We start from the raw sequence: 27,730 nt of genomic DNA, 5'->3' as shown, positions 1-27,730 counted from the left end.
CTAAGCTCATTTCATTGTATATCTGTGCATGTCCAATAACTAGTTCTAAAAATATAACATTTTTGACTCATTGTTCTAGGTATTCACCTAGGGGGTCAATTATAGTACATGTGTTCAATACTAGGTATCCATCTAGGGGGTCAATTATAGTACATGTGTTCAATACTAGGTATCCATCTAGGGGGTCAATTATAGTGCATGTGATCAATACTAGGTATTCATCTAAGGGGTCAATTATAGTACATGTGTTCAATACTAGGTATCCATCTAGGGGTCAATTATAGTACATGTGTTCAATACTAGGTATTCACCTAGGGGGTCAATTATAGTACATGTGTTCAATACTAGGTATCCATCTAGGGGGTCAATTATAGTACATGTGATCAATACTAGGTATCCATCTAGGGGGTCAATTATAGTACATGTGATCAATAATAGGTATCCATCTAAGGGGTCAATTATAGTACATGTGTTCAATACTAGGTATTCACCTAGGGGGTCAATTATAGTACATGTGTTCAATACTAGGTATCCATCTAGGGGGTCAATTATAGTACATGTGATCAATACTAGGTATCCATCTAGGGGGTCAATTATAGTACATGTGATCAATAAGAGGTATCCATCAAAGGGGTCAATTATAGTACATGTGTTCAATACTAGGTATCCATCTAGGGGGTCAATTATAGTGCATGTGTTCAATACTAGGTATTCACCTAGGGGGTCAATTATAGTACATGTGTTCAATACTAGGTATCCATCTAGGGGGTCAATTATAGTACATGTGATCAATACTAGGTATCCATCTAAGAGGTCAATTATAGTACAGGTGATCAATACTAGGTATCCATCTAAAGGGTCAATCATAGTACATGTGTTCAATACTAGGTATCCATCTAGGGGGTCAATTATAGTACATGTGATCAATAATAGGTATCCATCTAGGGGGTCAATTATAGTACATGTGATCAATAATAGGTATCCATATAAGGGGTCAATTATAGTACATTTGATCAATACTAGGTATCCATCTAAGGGGTCAATTATAGTACATGTGTTCAATACTAGGTATTCATCTAGGGGGTCAATTATAGTGCATGTGTTCAATACTAGGTATTCACCTAGGGGGTCAATTATAGTACATGTGTTCAATACTAGGTATCCATCTAGGGGGTCATTTATAGTACATGTGTTCAATACCAGGTATCCATCTAGGGGGTCAATTATAGTACATGTGATCAATACTAGGTATCCATCTAGGGGGTCAATTATAGTACATGTGTTCAATACTAGGTGTCCATCTAGGGGGTCAATTATAGTACATGTGTTCAATACTAGGTATCCATCTAGGGGGTCAATTGTAGTACATGTGATCAATATACTAGATATCCATCTAGGGGGTTAATTATAATTGAGAAAGAACAGTCATGCACATACATGTATCAATTGAAGATGCACAAAATTGAGGCTGATTTGGTGTTAACTGCGGCAACCTTACCCATGTAATTGTGTGTTTGTCCTGAATTTCATAATCCAATAATTATACATGTATATATATTCTTATTAACCATATTTGTGTGCTTTTGTTAGAGTCAATGCTAACTGCTAAAATAGTGATGATGTTGATGTAGGCAATCTTGTAGTTGATATTGATTTAAATGCTCACTATCCTATCTGCATTTGTGTGTGTTTTGTTATACATATAGCAGGATTTTTGCTATATTGTATGTGTCTTTTTGTCCATACATGTATATTTAGTCCCCGTTCGGACGCAGTCCGAAAGCGGGGACTTATGTTTTGACCTCCGTGTGTCCGTGCGTGTGTGCGTGCGTCCGGACCTGTATCTTAGAAATGCCTGGACCAATCACAATCAAACTTCACACATACATATCATACATGATATCATACATATGCACGTCAATTTGTTTCATGATCTGATTCAAGATGGCCGAATGGCAGCCATTTTTGTGCTAAAAATCATCAAAATTGAGCATTTCCCGGTTGTTTACAGATGGATTTTGTTCAAACCTTGTATATACATTGGACATTATAGGACCTTGATGCACATCATTTTGTTTTACGATCTGATTCAAGATGGCCGAATGGCGGCCATTTTTGTGCTAAAAAATCATAAAAAGCAACCATTTCTCGGCTGTTTACAGATGGATTTTGCTCAAACTTGGTATATACATTAGACATTATGGGACCTTGATGCAAATAATTTTGTTTTTCAGATAACATTCAAAATGGCCGACTGGCGGCCATTTTGTATTAATGAATGTGGTTCTCGTGCCATATCTCCAATTTGTTTTGACTGATTATGTTCAAATTTTAAATATTCATTATACATCATGTCATAGATATATTGGTTTGATGATCCTATTCAAAATGGCCGAATGGTTGTCATTTTTGTACTAAAAAATCATCAAATATCAAGCATTTCTGGCATTTATGGATGGATTTCGTTCAAACTTGGTACATACATTAGGTATTACGGGTTCCTGATGCACGTCATTTTATTTTTCAGATCAGATTCAAAATGGCTGTCTGGCGGCCATTTTGTTTTAATGAATGGGTTTCCAGACCCATATGTCTGACTTGTTTTGTCTGATTATGTTCAAATTTTTAATATTCAGTATACATCATGTCACAGATATACGGATATATTGGTTTGATGATCTTTTTCAAAGTGTGCTATTTTTGTGCTGAAAAAATTCTCGAATATCAAGCATTTCTTGCATTTATGGATGGATTTTGTTCAAACTTATAACACACGTTAGACATTACAGATTCCTGATGCATGTCATTTTATTTTTCAGATTGGATTCAAAATAGCTGACTGGCGGCCATTTTGTTTTAATGATTGGGCTTCTAGAGCCATATCTCTTAAATGCTTTGACTGATTATATTCAAATTTTATATATTCGTTATACATCATGTTATATATATATATATATATATATACATGTATTCAAAATGGCTGATTTTGAATGCTGTTCCAGAGCAATATCTCTCAATTTGGACAAGTACTTGTTTGACGATCAGATACAAATGTCAATCATTTTAATGTTAAAAAAATCATATTCCTGACATGGTTATATTCCAGCTATATTACTATAAACATAACTATATATCTTAAATTTGATAACTAACGGGGACTGTGCCATGCATGGCTTGTCACTGAATGGTTTGAATACCTGAAAATGTTAAAGTAGAGTCGTCGTTTTTGCTTTTTCAATGTGCGTCATTATCATCATTATGTGAGACTCGATCCTTATTCCTGCTCAGGTGATATTGCCTCCATTTTAATTGGTTTAAGGAATAAGTTGACTATTTAAAATGAGCCAGCTAAATCTGATTATAGAATGTACTATCCAGAGCATTATAGAATAAGGGATCTTACGCCATATTTGAAGAAGCATCATATTCTGCTTAACATTAAGTACAAACAACATATTCTATTGTTATGTAAATTATTATTCTTTGCTGGGGAGAACACTGCTACGGGGCAGGCGTATAATAGATTTAATTGTGTTACAATAAATAGGAAAACAAATTATTTAAAAAAAAAGATTAAAAAACTGTGTAAATTTTTCTGTGGGCAGACCTCATTGGCACCAAAAGTGTATAATAATAGTTTTTTAAAATCTAAAAAGTAGATACAAACTCAATCTGTACTGTGACCATATTACCGTAACTTCTATTTTGCATATTAGTCATATTTTTTCAGTAGCCTTTATACTTGCAATGTTCAATACTGTAACAGTGTAATTTTTATTGCTAAATGTTTTGTAATAGGGGATTTTCCGTACAATTGTGAGATCTCGTGAGATGTATGAAAAATGCGCGTTGAATGTCTGCCGCAAAAATCGAACGATTTGATTTGAACTAGAATTTCTTTATTTCGTAACTCACATCGACCGGCCGATCTTCGACAGAGGAATATTGCTTCCGAATACCCTTACTTAATCAAAATTGCCTATCATCAAATGTGAACAGCACATTATTAAGCATGGAAATGTCCCCCAGAATACTTCGCGTTTGTCGAATCCCACCCGATGTTTGACGCCACTACAACGCTATGACCTTTGTTTGCCCTGTTTTTATGTTCGATTTCATGCATAACGCGTGATTCTCGCAGTGAACGGACCGGTCTATTGCAAGATTTTATGACAATAGTGATGAAAAAATTTCACGATTTTCACTCAACATTTGTTTGTTTGTTATTATAGTATTATTATTTAATACTATAGTAGTTTTTTAGCTCTGCTGTCGACTTTGTCGAGCGGAGCTTATCATATGAGTGATTGTCCGTGTCAATGTTTTACTTTTTCGACTTCTTCTTGAAAACTACAAGCCTGAATGCTTTGATACTTGGTGTATATGTACCTTGGGTAGACCTCTCTGAGGTTTGTTCATTTCATCTTTATATCTTCAATTCTCTAATTTTGGTGAATATTTTTGTCATTTTTGGTAAAAAGTGATATTTTCGACTTCTTGTTAAAAACCGCAAGTGCAATTGCTTTGATACTACATATATAGGTACTACATGTGGACCTCTCTCAGATTTGTTCATTTTGTAATGATATCCTTAATTCTCTAATTTTGGTGAATATTTTTGTCATTTTTGGTAAAAAGTGATATTTTCGACTTCTTGTTAAAAACCGCAAGTCCAATTGCTTTGATACTATATATATAGGTACTACATGTAGACCTCTCTCAGATTTGTTCATTTCGTGATGATATCTTCAATTCTCTAATTTTGGTGAATATTTTTGTCATTTTTGGTAAAAAGTGATATTTTTGACTTCTTGTTAAAAACCGCAAGTCCGATTGCTTTGATATTACATATATAGGTACTACATGTGGACCTCTCTCAGATTTGTTCATTTCGTGATGATATCTTCAATTCTCTAATTTTGGTGAATATTTTTGTAATTTTTGGTAAAAAGTGATATTTTCGACTTCTTGTTAAAAACTGTAAGTCCGATTGCTTTGATACTATACATATTGTTCATTTTCTAATGATGTCTTCAGTTCTTTAATTGAAATGTGCATTGCTAACAGCAGAGCTATCTCAGCCGATAGGCTGCTTGTTCACCTTTCCACTGAGTTCCATTTGCTTCATTATAATATTCTGACCAGTAGCGTCAGCAGCTCATCTGAGAAATCTGAGAAGCTACATTTTGCTGTGGCTGACCATGCACTAGTACATATTGCTCTAAATACTTGCAGTTTTGGTGAAATATACTGTGATAAATATCCTGTTGACATCATTAGTGCGACCTGTATTTATAACAAAAAACTGCTTGTAGATTAGCGTACAAAACATGTACATGTACAAGGAAGGGTTCAATTGTGGAAAAGTGAATTGGTATGGCTGAAATCTGCTGGACGCTTGAAATGTTTGTAATTCTTCATTTGAGATATTAAAGCACAATGCTTATTAATCAATTGTTTTGTTTGTACAGAATATCGATTAGATCCACGAAATCGAAGTGCCACTACCGGGGAAATCAATGCCAAGAAACCTCTGTCTAGATCACGCAGTGCACAGTCATTGAAACACCTGGGTGAACTAAACATCATTGATGATAGACTTGGTGTGTTAGCTCAGATATTCTGGATTGCAGTATCCATGTTAGAATCAGACTATGAGTACGAGTTTCTGTTAGCAATAAGACTACTGGAAAAGGTATGTTGACTTCATTATACATGTACATGCAGTTTGCCTATGCCCTGTGTTCCTTATTACACACCTTCCATTTTACACAAGTTACATGTAATGCATGGTTTAGAATAAGAATTAGTATTATACATCTGTCACCGTAATGCCATAGGCTATAGCGTGCCGTAATTTTGCGGTATTTTACAGGGTATTTTTATCCTACCATATTAAGAAATGCGAATTCCAAATATGGAATGATTATGCGCGTAAGCGTCCTCTAATAATGAAAACAAACATGGCTGCCACAGGGTTTGACTAGACTCCACCTAAAGAAGTTCGCTGATTCTGTTCCAAACTTTTTGGATTTTGGCATTTCCATGATGTATCCTTGGAAGGAAAAGATGTATAATAATAGCCTCATAGTCTGATCAATTTGTATTTAGACCCGATACTAAATGCAATAGAAGGGCACTTGTTTTTCCGTTCATAAGTGAAGAAATGCAATTAAAGAATCTTTGACGAGACAACCTTTGGCTTTGGAGCAAATACTAAGAAATATTACCACAAAAAAACTTGCAATTAGTGGCAGGTTATGCATGATATTTTGAATGTTACTAAACCATATGTGTAGTATTCTGGAATTGATGTGCTTTCTTTCTCTTCAGCTTTTCAGTCATATGAATTTTGGGAGAACTGAATATCGAGAAAAGATTGACAAAGTATTTGCTGATTTGAAATGGGATGAGTTTCCAGGACTTCAAGCTCTTCTGCTTAAAGTATGTATTCTTCAGTCAATAATGTCAGTCAGTTTTTTACCACAGTCAGCACTATGCTGCTACAATATTGAATGCCTTTGTAAGGCTTAGGCAGGAGATTTTGAATTTGACTTTGTTTTCCAGTGAAATCTTAAAGTCTACTCTAAAATGCTTTATTTTTGATGAAAAGACTTTTTAGGTGTTTTGTATGGAATTTATTTTCACTGATATTTGACGAGTTGAATGTAAAGTATAGGAAAAAAAGGAATATTCGCTGGATTTTATTTTCACTGAATCATTCCTTCAGCGAAAATAGCAAAAGCAAATGAATCTTTTGGCTCTCCTACTCAATAAAATCCTAGTGACAATTTGTAAATTGTCATTTTCTAAAATTGCCAATTTGTCTGATTTTAGGACTATCAATATTTTAGGATTATATCTATAGACATCATTACATGTATTGAAGAATACAAGTTTTCAAATGTTTATTAAATTTAAGTTATGGTCTTTTCACATGATTTAAATTTTAACCATTTAACACATGACCATCTAATGCTATTTGCTCCCCATTCATTTTGGCCATCCATGAAGACTCCCAGAAAATGTTTTAACCAAAAATTTCTGAAAAATATTAATTTGGCAATTTTAGAAAATGACATAAATTTATATTCTATAATTCCATTCGTTTTTTTTTTTCATAATAGGGTTTCACATCACCTGCTACTAGTGATGCTACTCTGCAATTGGTAGGCAAGTTGACATTATTTACATCTTTACATGTGGTGGATCCTACTGGTATGGCTGGATTTCCCATGAACATTATAGCCTTGCTACCAAACTTAGCTGAACACTTTGAAATGCCGGATGATTTCTGTAAAGAATGTGCTGAGAGCATTGCGCAGGTAAACCTAAATTCATTTGATTCTTATTGTTTGTTATGCTCTGTATAATAGGACAGTCTTATTTATCCGTGAATGTATAATCATTGCTCATTTAGCCCCCACCATCTCAATGTCTATAATAATTGTCTCATTTAAGATAATTAGTAAATACCTAGATAAGTTTAAATGACAAATGTAATGTATTCTTACAAATTAAGCTAGACCACCTAAATTTGAAATTGCTGGTAACAACAATAACATCAATAACTTGTTGATCTGTAAAATTAATCTTATATCATTTTTCTGTTTGCTGTCTTCCCAGGTGTGTGCTGTGAAATATCCTAAACTTGATTCACTGGCGACAGTAATGGATATGTACAGTAAGAGAACATATTCCAAAGACAGGGAATCATGGACCTATGCCGTGTGTAAATATGTACATGATGCATTCCAACAACTCAGTATAGCTATGCTCACATTTCTAGTTGAGGTAAGACAAACTATTGTATGGTTTTCAGAGCAAAGCATCAGGAATAGGCATGACACAGCTGTAAAAAATGTTTACATTATTGTCTGTACAGCTAGTGTTGCTCTTCTTGACAGATTGTAACAATTTGTGCAGGATATTCATCTACAAAAATTGTGTACCTACATTTAGTGATGTAACAACCAGGATTCTACAAAATAATGCCAACCTTGACTCACCTAAAATGTTGCTTCAGTTCAATGAAATTTGACCACTTCTCCAGGCAGGAGACTCCAAGTCAAATCATATTGTAAAAGTAGTTTATAAATAAATAAACGCTGCTCGGACTGATAAGTATGATATATTGAAGCACTTGCTTCTATGCTATCGATAAAGAGCCATTGCTCGAAACGTCTAGCTATTTTTAATAGTTATTTAGGACTACGATTACCAAATATTATCTTCAATATATCATATTGTAAAAGTTTTTTGAGTGTTGTGACTTTCTTTCTGTAAGACACTGCATTTCAGCTTCCTGACAATATATGTTGTCTGTTCACAGGTACTTGAAAAAGGTCCACTGAACCATCAACAAGCAGTACTACAAATAATTAAAGACATTGTATCCAATGTAGACTTAATGGCAGCACCTATGCAACAAGTTAACGGCGATCTACTTAGAGTTATTACCAAATATGTCCAGGTAAGAATCAGAAAATGACCGCAGATTGTATATCTAGCTGGATGGTCCTCACATTACATTTAGTTAAAGTTATACTGGCGATCAGTGTGCTTGTTGACTGCAGGGAAGAGAGGTTTTCAGGAAAAAAAATTATTATTGTATGTGGCTGTTGGAGACATCTGAAGGCACAAAAAAAAATGTTGTGGCCCCTGAATTCTTTTTGTTGTTACACTTATTTTGTTTATAAAATGTGATTTATTTCCACATCATTGTAAATTTCTCAGCCATACTATGATGTTTTTTACGGTTACTTTTTTAATGTATGATTTTCTCTTGAGTACATAGCGCACCAGTGATAGCTGCTTCACAAAAGTCTGTGTGTTATTGATACATCAATGGCTTAGGCGGCCACTGTGGGCAAGACTATAAGTATAAGGTGTTCTCAAATGAAATTGTTCATCAGTAGCATAGTGGTTGTTGCATCAAACCCATTATTGGTAGACCTTAAACTCAAAATCCTATCTGTGGTTGAAAACCAAATGGGGTCAAAGCCACTGACAGAAAACCTTTGTTAAAACGCTTGTGCCATTATGATAGAAACATGGTCACACAACCCTGTCATGTCGTCTCAAACATGGCATATGGTTTCTGGGTCAAAATGAACTTACCTGTATATGCTCTATTGGAAGCTGATCTCAAATAGAAATACATATGAACCAAAAATCCAATTTGTTGTGTACTGAATCATGAAAATATAACTTATTTTGACTATAGAAATAGTCTTGTAATTTACGTAAGCGTATGTGCTACTAATAGAGCGAATATAGTATTATATTATTGTTGTAATTTACACACACATAAATACAACAGTAATATTTAATGTCTTAACAATTGTTGTTTGACACTTAAATCTTGTTAGTCTATGTATAATAAAAATACTAGCCAGTGATGGAACGGAGCGGAGTGGAGTCAAAGACAATGGCCTTGGCACCAATATTTGTATTTTAATATTTGCCTTATTAGGGTAATCATTGGCAGAAAGCACTGGAAATTCTGCAGTTAGCAGTGAAAGGCTCATCCAAAATAGTAACTCCGCCAACCAGTAATGAACAGGAGATCATTACAGGTGGTTTTCTCTTTGGTGATGTTGAGATGACCCGAAAGAAAGAACTACCAGGAAGGACTCTAGAGTTTACATTTGATCTCTCCAGGGTAGGTTGTTACTGTATTTTCTTATTATAGTTAGTGTTTGTTATGCACAATTTACTGAAGAATGAAACACCATAGAATAAAGCAATTAAATGAGCTAACAACTGCTACCAATTTATTATTTGGTTTTATTTATTTATTTTTGATATTTTTATCATATTTATTTTTCATATTTATGTTTATTAATTGATTTATTTTATTTATATTGACTAACAATTCTATTCACTGGACCCGTATTCTATATCAAAGGCTGCAATTGAAGAGTTGAAGAGAGTGAGTGAAACAATGCATCATCACGAAACTCTGTTTGCTTTAGAAATCAAATTTGTCACATAGAAATGTATTACTCGATAAATTGTTATAATATGTGATGTATTTGGTAAAGAGCAGAGCTCAGAATTTAAAAACGTGTATTTGGTTTATTTAAAATTCCTGCTCAACCTCGTGCACAGTAAAACTTGCTGGTTTTGATTGTACCCAAATTTATGAACTTTTATTTTTATGTGGCAAATAAATAGTAATATAAATTTCATTTGGGATCAAGGAAGGAATCTTTTTGTGTGAAAGTAAAGTAGTAGTTTCTTTTATTTTACATACATATTATAACAAGTCACAGTGTAAGTTTGCTGTGCTTGGTATTCAATCATAACGAACATTTTTTTCACTTTCCTGTGCCTCCATTGGTGATACACTTCAAATAAAACAATTCTAGTACTTGTACCCGCATCTACTTTATATGCTACTAATCATTCACTCATTCTTTGAAGGTGAATAATTTTGTTGTGAATACTGCTTTCCTACATTATTGTCCTGTGTATGTGCAATGACAGACATGACCAGCAACAGGGAACTAGCTTGGTAAAAACAAGTGAAAAAATAAGATCTGGCTGAGCTTTGATGTGCTAGCCGAGTGCCCTCAACTCACTCAAAGAAATCTTGTCAAACTTAATTAAAGCATAATGACTACAGATATAATCTGTGCACTGGTCAGCACAGCAGCCATAATTTCTCAGACACAATGCGCACAATGGCAAATATTCGCTAATACGAATGTATTTAAGAATTTGAAGTAATACATACATGTATATACAAGTCCAAGTTTTCCTGTTGTGTATGTGGAAAGAAGCACCATAGCTCAACTATGATGTGGAATGTTCTAATCACAACAAATTATTATAGATATATGAAATTTTCAGAAACTGTCATTCATATTCATCTATAACCTGATAATGTATACTGTCTTTATTCCTAATCTATTGTTATGATTTGTTTGTTTTCAGTAGATTTTAGAAAGATTTGTTCTTTTTTGCTGTGCCTTCAGTAATTATGCTATAGATTCATCGCTGATGTTGTAATTAATTGTTTGTTTACAGACACCCCTCATGACACACAAGTTTCCGTCCATGATGACTATGTCCACTACCCTTAGTGATGAATCAGCGACCAGTAGCAGTGATACAGAAAGCTTGGTTACCATAACAACAGATTCCTGCATTCCTCCCTCTGTTGTATCAATGCCATCACAAGCGGCTGCTGATATGAGTTGTGCAGTTAATCAAAATGTAGTGTCATCGTGTTGGAGGAAGCCTCAGCTGTCGCAGAGAAGGACTCGTGAACATCTTGTGAGTGTATTGAATGGGCTAGGACAGAATATTGGATTGCCGAGAAGCCCATCAGTAAGTATCTGTAGTGTGTGTGTGCATTTGGTCACACCTTGATCTCAGACATTCTGAGACCCATCACATTCAAACATCGCGTATAAGTCAAATATGCCACACATAGGAACATGCATTAAATTTGTAAACTGTTTCAAGATGCCCAAATGCTAAAAGTGCATCAAAATCAATCATTTCTACATTCCTGAAGCATGATCTCAGGTGCGCATGAAAAGATTTCATTTAAACTTGGTATATACATCAAGGGATCTTGATACACTTCATTTTGTTTCACAAATTAAATTTTTATGACAGTTTTAAAATGAAAATTGATTTTAGAAATCAAAATGAAATTTCTATGTTTGTTTTTTTCAGTTACTTATTTATGGGCAATTTTAATATTCTCATCCTCTGTGCATTTTACAGGTTATCTTCAGCTCTACCAGCGATATAGCAGCTGAACGCCAAGCCAGTGTGTGTTCATCCAGTGAAACAACATCTTTAGTTGATGGTCTATCCGGTGATACTAAACTAGATGAAAGTGGAGGAAATGACCACTTTGGTGTTCTCAAAGATTTTGATTTCCTGGATACAGAACTGGAAGAGAAGGTAACACTCATTATTTGTAGCTGTTTGCCCTGCATGTAATAGTCATGGTGATGGTATTGCTCTGTCATTGTTCTCGTTGTCAGCGTTGCTGTACAATATACCATTACCGGTATTTTGTGAGAGAGGAATTTTGATGTACCATTTTGTCGATGTGCACGCTTTAGGCTCTTAAACACAGAGTCAGTGTGACTTTCATGTTTTGGTAAAAGTTCTCTTGAATCATCTAATCATAAAAATTCTTTGCAGCGAAAATTAACATTTTCCCATTATTTGTGAATATGCTGTTGTTCTTGCCTTGTCAGTGATGGTATTGATGCTGTTTGGTTATGTCATTGTTTTCTTTGTAAACATTTCTTTTGTATCTCCCATAGAACGATGAAGGGTTCAACTGGGCAGTGACTCGTCAATCATTGGAGAGTCTTGATAGAGAAGGACAGAATCTGAAAGAGTTAAAGGATTTATCTGGATGTGCTCCGAGTTTGGAAGTTGGTGATTTCAAAGATGAGTCTTCAGATGATGAGGTATGTTGTTGCACCACCCAACCTCTTTAGATGACGTACTAACGAAAAAACAAGAGTTGTTAAATTACCACACTACACTGCTGTGTTTGAATATTATGTCAACTAATTCTTGGATGATATAGCTGTGACGTTTTAATTTTGTGAACTTAATAGGATAACAACTGCAAATGATTGATATGATTAAATAAAAACATTTTTACAAATTAATCTATTAAATAAAGATACAGGGGTGGATTATTCATTTTGTATTTGCTCTGTTAGTAGCGCACGAGTTTGTGTAATCTATGGGTAAAATAAGTCAAATGATAATGATCGGTCATACAATTGCATTTTGTGTGCTTCTAATAGAGCAAGTATGGTATGTTGAGCTTGTTTGATGTTTCTATTGCTAGGTACGAAGTATGTCCCCAACGGATGAGACATTGCACGGCCCTAATGCTCAGATTCAGACGGCTGTTGGTGGTTTATATGGGTCATCTCCCAAAGATTCACATTTCTTCCCACTTGGTATGTTACCAATGGAATCACGATCTAGTCCTGCACTATCTACTTCGAGGTAAGTCAAGCTGTAAAAGAATCTAATTAAAATGATCTATTTTGATCTGCATTAAATTTGAATACATTGGCTAAAATAGTTTACTTGATTCCGTATTTTCTAGATTTATCAAAATGTTTCAGATAAGGGTGAAGTTGCATTTGTCTTGAATTATATCACTGAGTATTAGGTATAATTCAACACCGTTCAAACAAATATTCAGTGAAAACTGTCCTAGTGGGCCATCTCTATAGACCTTTGCACTGTGACACCTTGTTTACATTTGCACCAACCAGTAAGTGAACAAATATTGCTCACTGACCAGCACTAGTTCAAGATCGAGAAACAGTACAATTTTATTATTATAACCAACTGTTCAATAAAGTCCATTTTAATGAAGTCCCTTGGGAGATTACTATATATACACAGGCTTGACATATGTATGTATATGTATTTAAATCGGTTCTCTTATTTACAGTGTGTGTAGTGACACTGAAATGACAGACGCAAGTCCTACGACATCACCTCACATCACATCGATGAAATCATCTTTCCTCTACATACCAAACGATGAAATGGAAGATGTATGGGATTCTCACGTCAACAGTGTAATGAGTGATTCCAATGCCACATGTGCTGTGAACACATTCCATCTATTTGCCAAACTCTATAAGGTTACCAGGAGGAGGTTTTGTAATCTAACTAGGGAGTCCTGTAACTACCTAAGTGACAGGCTGAGAGGAATTGCCACACAGTTCCATATCCTTTTTTGGACAGACATGTTGAGTTCAAAATAGAGTTCAACCTGAATTCAAATTGTTCACAACAAAGCATGTTACTGAGTACACTCGCAGTGCATTATGGGAGAGAAATGCAAATTTTGCACTACTGACTATATGTGCATTATGGGAGAGAACTGTCCATTGAATATATTAAAATATTATCAGACTGGATACTCAGCAAGTAAATTTTTAGATTTTTGTTTTTATTATTATTCATATGGTATTTATGTACATTGTATAACTTGTTCTAGCATAATTTTTAGATATGAATAAATACTCAGCATAGAAACTATCACTAAAACAAAGGTAAAATGAAATTTGAACCATTGTCTATGGTTTTTCACACACCTAATTTCGCATCTATTCCTGCAACTTGTAAATACTGTGGAATACTTTATTTTCGCTGGAATTAATTTTCGCTGAAAAGGCTTTTTGGGCGTTTTGTGTGGAATTTATTTTCACTGATTTTTGATGAGTTTAATGTGATGAAATATAGGAAAAAAAGTATATTTGCTGGATTTTATTTTCACAGAATCATCCCTTCAGCGAAAATAGCGAAAATAAATTCCAAGCGAAAATAAAGTATTCTACAGTAGTATGAATATGTAATAATTAAAATTTATAACATCATAAATTTTGATCCGAACATCTTTTGGTTTTAAAAGCTCATTAGTAGTTTGTAGCATAATAAAGTGTATATACATGTATGAATACATACATAAATTCATGTCCTCCCACAATGCAATATTATTTTGTCGTACTGTTTCACAGAAGGTATGAGTGTAAGTTTTCTTTAACCTGTCTCACTGAATATGTTGGATCTGTTGCTGGCACAAGCCGAGTGCCCTCATGTGTACACTGATACAGAAACCATGCTATCCTGTAAGCTGCTGGAGAGGCACAAGTTTGTTGTGTTGGAGATCCAGGAACATTATGATACATATATCAAGAAAAGAGATTCTACTGTTGAGGTACGTTACACTCCAAGTATTGGGATTGCTATTGTTCTCATTAATGTTTCATCAAAACTTTTTTGGTGCTTTTCAGGTGTAATTTGGACAGTTTTAGCACTATTCTGATGTAGCTGATGCGCTAAGATATCAAATTTGAATTACATGTGTTAAAGTGTTTGATTGTACTGTAAGTCTATAGATGTGTGTATTAAATACTATAAAAATTTTAGCTGAAATTAATTTTTTGCTGAAAGGGCTTTTTAGATGTTTTGTATGGAATTTATTTTCACTGATTTTTGATAAGTTGAATGTAAAATATAGGAAAAAAAGTATATTCACTGGATTTTATTTTCACTGAAGCATCCCTAAAGCAAAAATAGCGAAAATAAATTCCAAGCGGAAATAAAGTATTCTACAGTATACAAGTTATAAATACTGTCTTTGTATTTTTTGTAATTCTTCTGTGTCTAAATTGCATTTAAATTTTTACTCTTGAAAAGCTACACATGCTATCCAGAATTAGGATATTGTCAATAATTTGACATTAGTGTATTTTATGTTAATATTATTTTATTTTTCCTAAACAGTGTTTGGACAATATTAAATCATCTTTGAAAATGCAGACATTGGGTTCTCCTGTAAGTATATAACATGGGTTTTACATATACACTAATATATATTTCCTGAACTTAAAACTCTGTGTCAAACATGGGCAGTTTCTTCATCTATTTTAGCTGGTCACCAGCGTTATCTTGTGTAAATTCTCAAGTGCTGTATTATTTTTTTAATTGCATTAATGGGTGGTAATGAATCACTGGGTGCTGTGACTCTTTGCATGTAAGAATACATGCTTGTATTTTTTTTAAAAAGGTTGCCATTTTGAATGCATATTAAGCTGGTGCCGTGTTAAAATGCTGCTTGTCATTTTGCTATCTGAATACAGTAAATATAATGCCGCTTATGATCACTCTGCAGTTAAATATCATCATTCCATCTATTTGCCATCTTTCTGCTTTCCAGGCTGATTTGGTAGATAATCGTAACACCGAGGAGCAGGTACAGGCTGCTTATTAATATCTTTTTCATATTTTTTTTCTTGTTGTGTTCAAGCAATGTGCTGTTTATCTCTCTTTTCATCTTCTAACTGATTCTGATTGCTTGATACATGTGTGTGTGAGATGATGGGTTATAGATTACAGCTATGTCCCAATATTGTATATGTGTATTCCATGACAAAACATAACATCACAATTTGTCCTGATGTCAATAATTATAATCGTCTACTTTTTGCCATTTGCATTAATCTTTCAGACTTGAACTTGTGATTTAATTTTGACTCAAATGTAGTGGCAATTGACAGTTTGATAAAATATTTTTGGTGGTTCGTTTTTTTTTTCATAATTACATTCACTGGAGTACATAGACACTAACTACATCTGACCAAATGAATCATCCTTTAAAGGGGAACCGCTCAATCCCATGGATTGCACCAAAGAATCATGGGACACTATTGTTTATGTTGTTTACATAGTTAATCTATCTTTTGTTATTCATTGTTATTTTAATCCAGAAAGTAAATTTGTTGTGAGATTAGGCTCAACTGGAAGTGCCCCTTTAACTAGTCTAAGAGTGCTCAGTAGTATGAGTTCTAATTAGTTGCTGAACCTTTGAGACTTGAGCACGATTTCATTGGGTAACTGGTCAGATGTAGTTAGATGTACAGTGTAGACAAATGATTGTATATTTCAGTCTCCACCATATTGTTTCAGACAACAAACAGCAACCTGGCCAGCTAAATTGCTGACTGGTTTGCAAAGCTCGCTCAAGATCATTACATGGTTAGAACTAATTAGATCAAACTATTTTACTTTGATATTTGTTTGACCCAATTTGTTCCAATCACACAATGATCTTGAGAATCATATAGAAAACCAGTGAGCAACTTAGCTGGCAATGTTACTTTTCTTTGCATCTGAAACAATATGGTGAAATCTATAATCATGTGACATGTCACCAACATGAAAGAAGACAGCAAATTATTTTACTTAGCTCAAACATGATGCCCATATATCAATCTCTTTCAAACTGCAGTTTTCTCGATCCACAAAATGATCACTTCTGGTTTTTGTTTGAAATTCAAAGACATGGCTGTATCTGGGATTCAGGTGTCACAACAAAACCCAAAATGGTAGAAACATAGTGTGATCTCAATACATTGTATGGCAGTGTGATACCTTCACAATACATCATCTTTGATTTACTAATATATGCTATTCTTTCCACTCTTACTCTTTTCTACTAATGCTATCCTTCATCTCGTAGGATGAGATCTATTTTGTAAGTAGATGTTTATCATCTTTGTTTGGGTCATGTTGTTAATTTTTTTTCCTTCGCCTTTTCCCATCACTTTCCACCATTCACTGTTCTGGTATGGTAAAGTACAGTACAGTACAGTTCAACCATATCTTAACTTCTATGCTGGCTGTAAGCAAGGGTTTGCCATTTCATAAAAACGTAAAATTTTTGAATCATTGCCTTAAGTATTTATCTAAGATTTCTACCATGTGATATTCAGGTTGATTACTTTGCGCAAATTTAGATATAGATGGTTTTGAAAGTTTTCAGCCAGCTTTCAATTAATTTAAATCGGGGGAGTCGTCACCTGCGTGTGCGTCAGATGGCCTTAGCGTGTCATTGTTTACAAACAAGCGTCTACTCATGAGCCTTTGCATTTTAGCATTTGTTGTTATCATTGCTTGGGACTCAATTCGTGCACAGGTGACGATCCTCTCGCTTTAATGTTAAGTTATTGTTTTGAGTGTACAGTATTTGCTTTTGTGTGTTGCTGATAGCCTTTACTACAGTCTGAATACAATCTGATGTAGGTAGATGTTCCTGTCACTTTTAATTTTGTTCATCATTCTACATTGCCTGCAACTGATCAATGTAATTGGTTTATAAATGCTGTCAGAGGAGAGCTGCTTCAACATGACTTTTCATAGGTAGTTGGTCAGATGTACTTAAAAGTGGTGTACACTGGTGAACTGAGATTAGTAACTAGAACATCTACCTATATCTGCTTCAATCAGATTGTATTCACTAGTATATATGCACACTCTGCCAAGCCTAAATGAGTTGCTTTTCACCGTTTAAATATTTCATTTCTTCTAAGAGGAAGACATTGTAGTTTTGATCAAATTCGATCCCCAAGTTTTTTTCATAACTTACGGTCTTCCATTTATGAACGCAATATGCTTAATTCCCATGATGCACTTTATTACGATACAAATCGTATCACTTGACCGGTTTCAGCCAATCAGAGCCACCTGTCAGGAATGTGTATTTATAAGGGAAGTTGGTGGTGAATCACAAATGTTGTGCAAACCAAATTGTAGCTGAAAAATCACAGATCAGATTAATAATAGGTTCAAACCAATTCATTTTAAATAGTTACCTAATTTTAATACATATAATCATTATTTAATTTAGTCTTTTATATTTCAAGAACCTCATTTTAGATTTCAATGATGAACCAAAACAAAATCCAAATAGTTACAAAGTAGGTGTATTTTAAGATACCACTAACTAGTTGGCATGCATAAAATACTTAATTTTCTAGATTTTTCATTATCTCAAAAGAAACTAGCCATGTGATTGGTTCATTCATGTATTAAATATGTGTATAATAAGTGTATCAAATTATTTGCAGCAAAACAATTTTAAAATTAATTTGGTTATTTGCAACTCTTGTACAGCAGGCACCGAACTGATCAGGAATATTGCCTATTCTTTATCAATCTTTCTTACAACATTGTAAACATTTTGCTTATACTTCGAAACTTTTAATCCTAAGCTGGCATTCATGGACATTTTCAAATGTGATTTATGGACTTTGATTCAAATTGAAATTGTGAATCCTACAAGCATTCCACATTTGAGCACAAGTATACAATTTCATTTCATATACAAGCATCCCTGTCAAATATAATAATACTTTTGATAAATAAATGAGTGTTCTACTTTTATAACGTTAAAAACACCACTGACAGTGTTCCTTGGAATATTTTATGTTGCAAGGGATATATAATTGGATATAGCAATTTTCGGATCAATTTCTGTTAAATTGAAATTGAAATCACCTATTTCTATGAATTTGATGTGAGATTAACACAGAAGAGTCAACAATATTTTAAAAAGTTTTTTTTCATGGCATTTTTAAATTGGTGTTAGCTATTACCTTGCTGGACTAATTAATTAGTCAATACATGTGTGTCCATAATAAGTGCTTCAAAAATTAAAACACTGGCACACACACTGTCACAGGTAGTCTTTTTTGGAGTTTAGCTGTCACAAATTGTGTTCTGTATACTACAAAATAAAAAAAAGTTTTTAAACCCAAATGCATTGGTAGCCATACTACCACCATGGTTCACATTTTGTTTGCTGTACAATCTGTCAATCCATCAGCACATAAAATATATTTACATATGTGTTACTTCATTCAAGCTCATTAATTTATTTGACTTAATTCGAGAAAAATTACAAGTAGAAGTCAGGATCCATAGCGTTGGGAAAATCCTTTGAAAGGATTTTTTGAGATCTGGAAAGTCTTTGAGTTGTCTTTAAATTACAAGAAAAAAGTCTTTAAATTTCTTCATTTTAGAAAGGCTGATTTGCTGCAGGGAACTACCATATCCTCAGAACGTTGATGAACTTTGGGGATGATGTTGGCCTGAATTAAGGTCAAAATGAAAGAAAGTTTGGAAAATATCTTGGAAATCATTTGGCTCTTGGTGTTATGCACCCTGAAAGTGAACTATGATACAGTCCTCTTTATCACAACTGTTTTGATTTTGTTTCAGTATATAGAATACAATTCAATAAAAGAGAGATTTGTCCCTAAAATGACTACATGTGACATGTGTGACATACCAAGATCCTATAAATGTACTTTTTCTTAATATTATCAACATGCACTATGGCCTTGGTGTTGTCATTTTCAATATAACATCTGTGTGTGTGTGTGTGAAATGGAATTTAGTTGTAAAATGGTTTTATTGGTCTGTCAATAATATTCTTATAACAAATTATTGTAATTCTCTTCCTATCAATTCGACATGACTATATCATTACCCAATTGGCAGGGCTTGCATAGTGTTTCTATGTTTTCTCTGCCAAGCACAATAGAAGCATGATAGCATTGTCCAACCAGTCCCCACTCACGTCTTGTATTCAGTGGATGTTTGTTCTCACTTACTTCCCTTTCTTTCAGCAAACTGAGTTGTGCAAATGTCTCTACAGTCTGCATTTCCAGCTGCTAATGTTATTTGAAAGTTATTCCAAGTTAATCAATTTATTGAACACTGCCAGCAAAAATCAACAGGTAAGGTGGCTATTGATGTTAGAATCTATGCATCAGATGCACTTCTAATAGAGCAATTACTGTACAGATGTAGGTACCGGTAATAGGTGATACATGTACATGTATGTATGGTGTATGTATGGGAGGATTTGTTTATTGTGTCAACAAATATGTATGTTAAAATTCAGTGTTATTTCTTTCAAATAAAATTACTAAGCTTTAGTACCTTGTTATCAATTATTTATGAAGACGTCTGATTTGGACTATTAAATGGGAAAACAAATGCCGACAGAGTAGCGACAGACGTATTTATAACTGTTGTTGCTTTGTTAAGGCTATGAAATTCTTTTGAAATTGCAACTAATGTCTGAAAATCATAGCAAAGTATTATCAATCTCCTGTTTTTATCTCTTTCACACTTTGCATGAGTCCTAGGGCTGATATACATATACACGTTATAATTAAAACGGTGCTTAACCCCATGAATGTCATAATTTTGTACCAAATGACAGACAGAAATCATTGTAGACTGCGGATTTTTGAAAACAATCTGGAAATAAATTGGTTTAGTTTGTGAAAGATGACATACGTTGACTGTATTCCATGTTGTTTTGGGGATTATTTTATTTCGTGTGTTAGAATACATACTTTTATAAGTGTTACATATTGCCTGATGTATTTATTTGTAAAAAGTAGGGCGTAGGATGTAGCTCAAAATTACGAAATAAACAAGCTCTCTGGTTTCTTTGATAGTTTGATAGTGTGTTTCTGAATCAACACAAAGGTTTGAAGAGAAAAGTTTGATAAAAACAAATAAAGAGATTTCCACGTTCACATGGCATGAGTTTATAACATTTATATTCGTGTGCCAATGGACAATTTGTCATTACTGACAGTACAGGTACTGTCCTAGCGAGCTGGATATTTACACTGGAACATGATCAATCCTAAAAAATCTTTTACTAAATCATTTCATTTCTTATTTTAGATAACTGACTATTCTAAGGAGGTTACGATGGCAAGGCAAGATTTGAAGCACGCTATAACTGAAATAGACAGCGGTAAAATACAGTCACATGTCAGTGAAAATGAGACTCCACAAACGATTGAGAAAGCTAGAGTTGCATTGTTGGATTGTCTCACCAGTAAACAGTATGCAAGTGCAGTCAAGTATATTAGACATTTCAGGTAATAATAATTGCTCTCTTGGTCTCATCCATGATTGGATCACTGTCACTGCCATTTTTATCACTTCTACATATTTGTTTGTCAGATTTCTATAAACATTGTTTCACATCAAACATGCTAGAGAATACAGGGACATGCAACTATGGTAAACAGTTTTGTTTTTGGGGAGGGGATAGAAATTATCTATTGGAAAACACTATCATGTTGTACTCTTTCTTGAAATGTCCTTCAGCAGTCTTGATACAATAAGTTTCATGCTGTGAACCTTTTGAATTTTGTGTGAGACAAATTTGTGAGTTGGTGAAAATCATGAAATTTTGTAGCAGGGAAAATTTGTATTGGTGCCAAGACATGGAGTGTCAGCTTCTCACATGGAATTTGTTGTCATGCTTGCCGTAAAATTAACAAATCGGGAAAAATTCCTAGCAATGTGAAATAAAGTGGTTTATAGTAAACAAATACTTCCTCTTCCATTCTTAACAACAGAGTTGTGTGGCCACAGAATATATTTGGCACATGTGACGAAGAAGACTTGGATGTTTTATTAGACATAAGCTGTCACAATCTGGCTGCTTCTAAAACTGGTAAGAACTTGTTTTCCACACCATTGAATAATTAAATCTTGCAAATTTCATTTAAAATAAGTCTTTAGCCTTTTATTCATCATCTGTTACTAAAAACAATAGAATCATGATGTTTGATGTAATTTGTCAAATCTCTTCTTCCTTACATATTCTGATTATTTTTTCTCATTCCTAGGTGTACTAGTAATCACAAGACCTGAACATGATTTGACAGATGTGTGCAGTCGATTGATGGATGTCAACATTCAACTCAGAGCCTCTCTTAAAATGCTTGAGAATATGGCACCAGAAAGTAAAGAATCTGAAAGTACAAGTAACAGCGCATAAATACCTACCCAGCTTAGAATGGAATCTTCGAAGCAATAGAATAAATGATTGATCTTTGCCGCATTGAATGATTAAAAATAAAAAAGAAGAAAGCATTTTGATCTTATCCCATCAACATTGTCACTGTTTAAAACATTTCACACAGCAATGACCAACAATCTCCAAATTCATGTCCACATATTAAATTATTCTTGATTGCGCTGATCTGAAAATGTCACACCATAGGAAAATCACAATATATTTGTTTTAGGGGCAATCACCAAGATTCTCAATCTGATTAAAAGCTGATATACCCCGGTAGGTAGAAGCCAAAGTTGCCTTTAATCTATACAACTATCAAGGTACATGCCTCAAACTACTATTGACCAACTATAATCACATTCAACAGTTCTCAACCAATCAGCAGATTTGTAATTACAGTGTGGCTTGCATTCTGGAAAGTGGCATCTAACATGAGTTTTGATTGATTGATAATCCTGTCAGACTTGGTCAGATGTAGTTTAGAGGTGCAGGGCTTAGCTTCACAGAGGCATTGATGCCTAATAATTTGCCATCTTCGTTTGAAAATGGACGTCCTTTTAACTTTAAAGCCCAAGTAGTGTGTATGCACACCTGAGAACATCTGTTTTTTAATGAGATTGTGGAGCCCTATACTTTATATCAGTTAAAAAAAGACTTAGTCTTATTTATTATGTTATATGGACCATTCCAACACACCTTTTTTCTGATATTTGAGTAATCCATCCTGTATAATCTGCCAAAGAATATTCACACCAAAGACATACATTTAACTTTTTCTACCAAAGATATTACTACATTAAAGTAGTGTTTGAGATAATTCTATTTTCTCTTCCAAGTAACGCTACAGTAGCTATGTCAATTTTGCATTTAAATATACTTCAACTTTCCACAGTTGTTAACAATATTACCTGACAAGCTTAAATCAAACCATGTATCAATGTATGGCGACAGACATACATACGTTAAATTATCGTTGTGTCCAGTTATATTTTATTCCCATCTCAGGTTTTTTATAGAGATTTTCTCCTTAAGAAAGGTTTGAGCTGAATTGCAGATTATATGTCATGTATGTGATATTTTCATTATTACGAGTTCATACCCTCAGAATACTGAAAATGATCAAAACAATTTTGGTCACCAGTCGATTTTTTTTAGATAAAGAGTCTCAAATATTATGGAAATTGGTAATTTTGACACTGTCTTTTTTGGTGAGATTAGTTATTCAAATCTTGAAATTTTGCTCAGTGACACCGAATAAAAGCAGAATTATAATATTATTATTGATATGGAATCTAATATTGGTAAAGTATTTAAAAAAAATAACGTATAATTTGGTGAGTTACCAGGGTTATACTACTGGTAGTTTTCTATACAATGAGAGGTTATCTCCCATAATGCATTGCATAATGCATGAATTTGATTTCAGTTCAAACTGCCTTAAGTGTCATCACAGTTACTGTGTTGATATCGGTGCAATACATTTTTGGCATGAAATTTCAGAGAACACTGCAGGGGCAGATGTGGTACTCATAAGCTACTAAACTTTGTGTTTCACCGTATACTGATCAACATTGACTCTTGGGGAAATAAAAAATAACTGCGGCTACTGTCCTTCAGATATGTTAATTGCACATGAATCATCGATGTGTAATAAGCATAATTGTAATACAACTGAAGAATTTGATGTATTACTGAAGAATGTGCGAGTCTGCGTCCGAATGCAGATGATTAGACGAGCAAAAGCTAGCTTGTAGAAACAAACATCCATATTTGGGCATTTCAAATAGTTATTACACGCCTTTCAATCGATATATGCAAGATGTTAATAATAAGATCACTAAAAAAAATCAGCTTAAAGAACCCAGGCCTTGTTTTGTGTTCCTTACATGAGCAAGGTAATTTTTTGAGGCAAGTTGTGTGCATGGTGATAGAGAAATTAAGTAAGAATTTAAATATAGTATAATTAAAATTTATTTAAATTTAAAATTAGTGTGGAGTATCCTAAAGTTTTATGACTGGGATGAACCTTTCATCCCTATACTTTCTAAATAGAATATTCTTGCTTATACTATTAGTGTACAAGTTTGGAATAAACCATTATATATATATATATATATAGGGTGGACAGGTGACATGAGAACTTTAGGGTGCAATTGTTCTTGATTGCAGGTGATCATTAAGTTTAATAAATACCTTGAGTTGCATGTAGTTCTCGTTGTCTGATGAGCACCCTCTATTAGGCAAGAGCTATAATCTTTTTTTTAAATGAGGATTGCCGACTTTCATGTATTGAATACAATTAATTCTGATTGACCTAATAGCAATCTTTGTCAGTAGATTTGTTCTTTTAGTTTCCTTTGACACTAATATATATTTAACATACTAAAGTATTATATTAGCAGTTTTTTATAGATTATAAAAAGACATGTTTTGACAGAGAATTTTGTCACTTCAAATCTTGGTAGTGTCTTTACAAAAAAAACAAAAAAAAAACAGTTTGCGCATAATTTCATGTAGGAATGTACTGTTTTATTTTTATTTAAAAAAAAATAACATGTCTGTGTTGGATTTGCTTCTTAAGCAATCAAATGACAGTAGATTTTTAAAACAGCTGTATTTGTATCACTTTCTCAGTTGAGTATTTGCTGTATTTCTACTTGATATATCCTGCTTTTTTTTTCTACCTGTTAGGTTATGTGTATGTTGTCAAGCATCCTGTACATTTATATAGAGCTTAAAGCACCACTGTTGTTCATTGCAGTAATTGCTTCATGGTCAGCACTATGCAGTTTTTATTGTCAGATCTATATGATGTATACAACATTTGTAAAATACATATTATTTCATGAAATTTGAATCAATACTGCATGACGACCATGGTCTTTAAATGTCTGACTTGTATGCCAACACAGTGACATCACAGGGCCAAGCCCCATGTGTGTTTTCTGTGGCTGTGTGTTGAATTTCATCCTTATAAGCGAGTGACATCTGCCTTTCTTTTATGGACTATCAGAACGCCACACGTAAGTGATGGTGATGAAATAGTCCTAGCATAAATTGAGGCAAGTGTATGCTATGTTCTCTTAAACTGTACAGGCATGCTGTGTATGTTATAATATTGCCCCTCTTGGCTGTAACGCCCATACAGAGTGCATGCTGAGATCATTCCATGACATGTTTGCTAATGATGGCTGCTGGGGAGTTCCTTATGAATATTAAGTAGATCTCCCTCCCCGTCTGCCTGAAAGCTATTCAACATGTTTTGAAAATCTTCAGCTGTTTGTGTTGTACAATGTGTTGCCTTGATGTTTTTTATTTAATAGTGTTTTTATCTTTTGCTAAAATGCTATTCTTTCTTATTAAGTGAAAAGTTTTCTTTTTTTTAAACAACTTTTTGTTTTTGTTTTGCTGTCAGCTAATTTAATGCCTTATGTGATTTGTGTACATTTTGTTTATTTTCCAGTCGACCCCATAAATCCTGCGGGAGCAATTCCACTCTGCATAGTGTGGGGGTGAACGGGTGCAATCATAGTTTTCTCCAGTCTATACTTTTACATGCTTAGTAAGGGAGTAACATCTTTTAGTCATATGCAGTTTGCCAGACGAGTGTGATAAGTTTCTGGATCACACCATTATCATATATTGAAATGCCATAACAACAGGACCGCAATATCACATCTAATTAAAAGAATGGACTTTGTGTTATGGTCAAGAATGACATATAAAATAATGGCGTAGACAGAATCACTTCTAAAATTGGCAATTTGCAAGTGGCACTTTCTCAAACATGTATAGTATTTATAGTTTACAGATGATATTCATTGTGTATCTTTTACTCAGGAGTTTGTTAATATTTTTAGAGTGATCTATAAGAGATAATCAAAATTACCATAATATTTACTGCATATTATAATTTATCAGACACTTGTCTAAAAATCATGATATAAAAAAAATATATATACTTAATGACTGCTATCACTGAGTGATATGTGTGAAGAGTATGCTATACACTAATTATACTTGTGTTTAATATTGAAGTCTACTTTAGGCTGCTTCTCCATTTGGGTCTCTGCTCCATTGCAGTTTGCTGTGTTGTGTCTTGTTTGCAAAATTTAATTTGCCAAAGAAAAAATGTATATAAGTTTAAAAAAAAAACTTGAGACAGAGTGGATGAGCTTTGCTTCAGTAGCAGACAATAAAGATAACTGCTGGTAGGTAAGCTGAAGTTTGACAGGTTTCTAAGAGTGAGCAATTAACAGTGACCTGATATTGTAATGATTTTCCCATATATACTATAGTACTCAACAGGTTGTATATTTTCATTAAAAAATTGTGTAAGTTATATTTCTGTTTTAATTTTCTGGTGTATTAAAAAATATTGCAGTGTTGGAAAGTTCATTACATTTTGCAATTGCCATGTTTTTCTTTTTTTGTGTCAACAGCACTGTAAGTGAGCCTAATTCTAGCCGATTGCTGAGATGTTGTAATAAGCCTATATGCAGAGATTATACTTACTGTATAACAGATTAAAGATTATATATAATCAGGAAATCATTTGATTGTCTTTGTGTCTTCTGAGTATGTATGCATGTATGTATGTGTGTGTGTGTGTGGGTGTGTGTGTGTGTGTGTGGTGTATGTACAAAGTAGATTGTTGAAAAAACAGTGAACTTGAGTGAATCAACCCATTCAGTAGCCCAGATACTCGGTTGTGTTACTTTGCATAGCTGCCCGTAGTCACCGCCCAGTGAAACGAGCTGGATCCATCACAGAAATCTGTGCGAGTATGTAAATGGAGGTGGTATGAAGCTAATTGGACAACTGACTGTGACAAAAACAACAACTGACAACAAAGCATTCCCATGTGACCCTGGTTTCAATTTCAAAATAGACAGAAAAGGAAGTAGGGAGGAGTGTGAACGTAAATATAATTTACATACACTCATCAGACTTATGAATAGTAATGAGTGAGTGAGTGCGGTTAAAAATAATAACCAACGACAGGCCCAGGTTCAACAACAATAGCCAGGCACAGGTCAAAATTTGATGGATCGCCATGTCTTATCTCAATATTGAGTGACTGCGACTGCTGCCACGACCACATTCTGCTAATTTGAATAATCCAATTTGAATTTTCAGGCGCTTTTCACTGGGCGTTGGTTAGAATAGAAACCAACGGCCAGACTCTTGGCTACCCATTTAGTGACTAAGTTGAAACACCGGGTCTCCCAGTGAATGTAAAATTGTCGAAGAAGGATGAGAATTTATACACTCAGATTAAAATAGATTAAAATTATCTGTATTCTTGTTGGTTGATTGGATTTTAGTGTTTTTTCTTGTAATTCTCGTTTTTTACTTGGCAAGTCACTACATGTTTATCCATGCCTTGCATTTTGACATCCCAATCTCATAGTATGTTATAAATCTGCAATTTTTGTTTTGCTTACTATTATATCTCTAACATCTGAATATAAGAAGGTTCATTGTGACTAGACCATAGTTTTCATGGAATGACAATTTCAAAAGGATGTT

General features: G+C 33.9%; 1 protein-coding gene across 1 annotated transcript in view; it reads left to right on the top strand.

Moving 5' to 3' along the window:
- The window catches only part of LOC100376411 (protein furry homolog-like), a 106,204-nt gene extending 79,455 nt beyond the window's left edge, over positions 1-26,749 (top strand). The window contains exons 34-52 of the mRNA XM_085497911.1: positions 5,472-5,695; positions 6,334-6,444; positions 7,128-7,325; positions 7,627-7,794; positions 8,333-8,473; positions 9,476-9,664; positions 9,911-9,934; positions 11,035-11,337; positions 11,743-11,925; positions 12,297-12,446; positions 12,839-13,002; positions 13,460-13,740; positions 14,571-14,734; positions 15,304-15,354; positions 15,737-15,772; positions 19,989-20,099; positions 21,067-21,266; positions 21,753-21,850; positions 22,026-26,749. Of these exons, the coding sequence (XP_085354037.1) occupies positions 5,472-5,695; positions 6,334-6,444; positions 7,128-7,325; positions 7,627-7,794; positions 8,333-8,473; positions 9,476-9,664; positions 9,911-9,934; positions 11,035-11,337; positions 11,743-11,925; positions 12,297-12,446; positions 12,839-13,002; positions 13,460-13,740; positions 14,571-14,734; positions 15,304-15,354; positions 15,737-15,772; positions 19,989-20,099; positions 21,067-21,266; positions 21,753-21,850; positions 22,026-22,177 (2,948 nt within the window). The 3' untranslated portion in view covers positions 22,178-26,749. The remainder of the gene's footprint in view (positions 1-5,471; positions 5,696-6,333; positions 6,445-7,127; positions 7,326-7,626; positions 7,795-8,332; positions 8,474-9,475; positions 9,665-9,910; positions 9,935-11,034; positions 11,338-11,742; positions 11,926-12,296; positions 12,447-12,838; positions 13,003-13,459; positions 13,741-14,570; positions 14,735-15,303; positions 15,355-15,736; positions 15,773-19,988; positions 20,100-21,066; positions 21,267-21,752; positions 21,851-22,025) is intronic.
- The last annotated feature ends 981 nt before the right edge of the window (positions 26,750-27,730 follow it).

This window comes from Saccoglossus kowalevskii, chromosome 4 (genome assembly GCF_978046115.1).
Source record: "Saccoglossus kowalevskii chromosome 4, keSacKowa6.1, whole genome shotgun sequence".
Taxonomy (NCBI): domain Eukaryota; kingdom Metazoa; phylum Hemichordata; class Enteropneusta; family Harrimaniidae; genus Saccoglossus; species Saccoglossus kowalevskii.
Note: the sequence above shows the minus strand (reverse complement) of the source record. Positions and strands in the feature narration are given on the sequence as shown.